The sequence below is a fragment of the Mesitornis unicolor genome, unplaced genomic scaffold (genome assembly GCF_000695765.1).
Source record: "Mesitornis unicolor isolate BGI_N332 unplaced genomic scaffold, ASM69576v1 scaffold16138, whole genome shotgun sequence".
Lineage (NCBI taxonomy): Eukaryota > Metazoa > Chordata > Aves > Mesitornithiformes > Mesitornithidae > Mesitornis > Mesitornis unicolor.
In genome coordinates this window covers 11,377-15,108 of record NW_010199935.1, presented here as the reverse complement: position 1 = coordinate 15,108, position 3,732 = coordinate 11,377, and the positions used below count along the sequence as shown (strand labels likewise).

General features: G+C 62.4%; 1 protein-coding gene across 1 annotated transcript in view; it reads right to left on the bottom strand.

Annotated features, from left to right (window-relative positions):
• The window catches only part of SLIT1 (slit homolog 1 (Drosophila)), a gene marked incomplete at its 5' end in the record, with an annotated part of 16,033 nt that overhangs the window by 3,877 nt on the left and 8,424 nt on the right, over window positions 1-3,732 (bottom strand). The window contains 7 exon segments of the mRNA XM_010189587.1: window positions 2-56; window positions 382-519; window positions 701-794; window positions 1,151-1,290; window positions 2,013-2,110; window positions 2,328-2,452; window positions 2,621-2,784. Of these exon segments, the coding sequence (XP_010187889.1) occupies window positions 2-56; window positions 382-519; window positions 701-794; window positions 1,151-1,290; window positions 2,013-2,110; window positions 2,328-2,452; window positions 2,621-2,784 (814 nt within the window).

Genomic DNA, 3,732 nt, shown 5'->3' with positions numbered 1-3,732 from the left:
GCTCACAGAGGCTGGGCTGGCCAGCAGCGTGGGGTGGCATCTCGCAAAGCTGGCCACTGCAAGGCCAACGGTGCTGCTGGGCATGGGGTTGGGAAAATGCCCTACCCTCTGCCCACTGCCCCATGAGGCTCTGACAGCACCCCTCTGTTTTAGGGTCCCAGGGAGGGCTCTCCAGCCAGTGGCATCAGAGGAATACCTGGATGCTGAGTCCTGCCCTGGGGTCCCTCCCCAGGGATGGTGGCTCCCCCCAGCCTCCATCCCTAGAGACCCACACCCCCAGCCCCACTCCTTCCTCTCACACTGGGATGGACTGGTCCCTCCTGCACAGCAACACATAATTGTCCCCACTATCCCCGGTCTCCCCCATCTTCCCAGTGGTACCTGTAGCCCTCAGTGCAGAGGCAGGAGTAGCCGTTCACCTCATCCAGGCAGCGGGCATTGTTCTGGCATCGGTGGTCCTGGCAGTCGTCAAAGTCCTCGCTGCAGTTGCTCCCCATGTAGCCAGGTGCACACTCACATCTGGGACAGGCATGAGTGACTCACAGCCGCTCCTTCCTTCCCCACTGTGCCAGTGGGTGCTTGCTCCTCCTGGCATCCCCCTCCCTGTGCTCCCTTGCCAGCCTGTGTGCTGCAGCCCCTCAAAACGAAATCTCCCCTGCCAGGCAGGCAGGAGAAAGCGGTTTGGAGAGAGGGTGCTCACCTGGGCCCCTGGCTGGTAGAGATGCAGGTGGAGCCGTGCTGGCATGGGCTGAGCTCAGTCGAGCAGAAATCCGGTGGCTGCTCACAGAAATCCCCTGTAGGGCAGAAAAGGGGGTGCCAGGGGGTGCTCAACAGCTCCAGTACCAGAGGGGCAGCCTCGGGAGGTACAGCTCAAGGCCTGGAGCTGCTGAGTCTGCAGCTTGCACCACCACAGGCACAGGACTTTGCTCCTCTGAGGGCAGCTCTTGCCCAGTTCGGGCATCCCAGGGGATTGGGACACAGCCGAGGGCACCCAGACTCAAGGCAGCTGGGCCCAGAGGCCATGGTGATGGGCACTGGGATAGCAGGCAGAGCTGCTATTAGTCCTCATTGGTGGGAAGGGAAGAGCACTGGGCACATCCCCCTGCCAGACCTGCGAAGTTCTGGGATGACCAGCCCCTATTCCAGGTACCTGAGTAGTGAGCAGGGCACAGGCAGGTGTAGTTGGTGGCACTAGGCACACAGGAGCCCCCGTTTTCGCAGCTGTGCTCCTTGCAGGGGTCGCTGGTGACGCGGCAGCTTGGGCCCTCGAAGCCCACTGGGCACAAGCACCTGCAGCAGGGCACAGGGCAGCATTGGGGCGGGAAATGGAGTGTTTTGGCATGGTCCCCTGAAAACAACCAGCACAGGCCCTTGGTGCAGAGCACGCATGCATGCCCAGAGATTCAGGGGAGCAGAGACTCAGGTGAGCAGGATTCAGTGCCCCCCTGCCGAAGATGGGGCACAGCGGAGGGTGGCAGCGTGCAGCCTGATGGAGGATGCTGAGTTGCCACGACAACGGGCTGAGAGGCCACTCGGTGCTGCGGGCCCAGGCGGCTGCGCAGCCCGCCTCCGCACCCCCGGCCTGCCAACTATTTTCAGCTGCTAATTGCACCTGGTTTCCTGGAATGGCCTGAAGCATTCAGGGTAGAGTTGTGCGGGGGACACAGCAGGCCCCATCCTGCCCCATCCCACAGTCAGCCCCAAATCCCACTGCCCTTTGCCTCCCCATGCTTCCCGTGGTGGAGGGACCCCTCCCCCCACTACACCCTCAGCTCAGGGGCCTGTGGGGCTGGTGGGCTTGGGGAAGTGGAGGCAGTGCTCAGCCTTGCTATCAGGAGGTGCAGCCAGGAAATGCAGAGCATGGGCAGCATGGGCTGGAGCTGCCATGTGAATGCAATATCTGAGCTATACACCCAAGGGAGTGAGGCATCAGCCTTTATCTCCATGGGATGCCAAGGCTCCACGCTGCTGCCCAAACACCCATCTTTCATGGGTTCCCATCCAGCACTCACCTGAACCCAGCTCCTTCCCCCTCTTGGGGCTGGCAGGGCCCCCCGTTGGCACAGGGGTTGGAGGAGCAGCCACTGAGCACCACCTCACAGTCCCTGCCCTGGGAAAGGATGAAGAGGTGGGAGCGAGGAGAGTGCCACAGCACCAAGCCCAGCTCTGCCTGCCCCATCCTTCTGAGCAGGGCACTGCACTGTGCAGGGCGGGAGACGGTCCCACAGGCAGCAAGCCCCAGGGGCACAGCAGAGCACCCCGCACTGGCCCCTTGCCCTCTGCAGGGACACGTCCCCCCGTGCTGGGGACCCCTGGGACCAGGGTACCTTGTAGCCGCTGAGGCAGGCGCAGCGGTAGAAGCCGAGGGGGTCATTGTGGCAAGTGCCCTGGTTCTGGCAGGGGCTGGAGAGGCAAGGGTTGCACTTGGCCTGGACGCTGAGGGCAGGTGGGCCTGTGGGATGGGAGGCACAGAGATGATGGTCAGTGCGGAGAGGGATGGGGAGGCATCCATGTGTGGGCACCAACATGGGGGCATGGGGCAGGAGGCAGCCTGTCTCCTCATGATGCCCTGGCTGAGGAGGGCATGGATGGACAGACGGACAGTGCAGGCACCTCTTACCTTGGCACTCAAACTTCTTGGCAGGGGTGGTGAGCAGCAACTTGCCTTCCATGTCAGGGGGCCCTGCGCAGCGGGCAATGCCTGGCTCCTTGTAACCAGTCTTGACCCAGCTGGACAGCCAGCGCAGGTTGCAGCTGCAGTACAGGGGGTTGGCCCCGATGGCTCTGCAGAAGGAGGAAGGGGAAAACTGCACCTGCTGCCCCACAGGGAGAACTGGGCTCGAAGACCTTGGGACTGGACACAACTTGGTTCCCTGGCTGGGCTGCCATGTGATGGGGGGACCCAGTGCTCCTCCATTTCTGGACCCACCGGAGGTGCTGCCTGTGGTGGGAGGACTGTGGGGCACACAGCCCCACACCACTGCCCAGTTAGACCACCTTGCTGCTAGTCCCACAGCCCACGTGGTGCCCCATGGCTCTCGTGCCGGGGCTCTCCTGTGCTGCCCACACAGAAATCCTCACAAGTCCCTCTCCAGCACTTGGGCAAAGCTGCCTGGGCCCAGTGCAAACTGGACAAAGCACCTTGGGCCTGTGCAGAAACAACAGGATCATTGCACGGGAGCAGGCTGCTGGGGACAAGCAGCGGGTCACGGCAGGAGTTTGTGGGGATAGCATTGGGGGAATTGCTCTGAGAGAGGACGAGGAGGAGGAGGAGGAGGGAGGGTTCACAGAATCACAGAATCACAGAACATTAGGGATTGGGAGGGACCTCAAAAGATCATCCAGTCCAATCCCCCTGCTGGAGCAGGAACACCTAGATGAGGTGCTCCACAGCAGAGCAGGGCAGGGAGCAGCGGATGGTGTGGGAGGATGAGGGGCTGGGTGCCTCTCTGCATCCTCCTTCTCTGCAAAGGTCAGGGGTGACGGAGGGCCAGCACAACCCACACCTGTGACGAAGGAAGGAGGTGGCAGCCCAGAAGGGAGGCGGTAGGGACAGCAGATCTGCTGGGACTGACAAACCTGGTCCTACAGCACCGACAGCGCCGGCTGGTGACACAGCTCAGCCCTGCGGGAACCGGCAGCACTGGCTGGCAGCAGCAAAGACAGCACCGCACTTCGGCAAGGGAAATCAGTGAAGAGCCAGAAAAGACCAGACCGAGTGGTGCTGCTCCC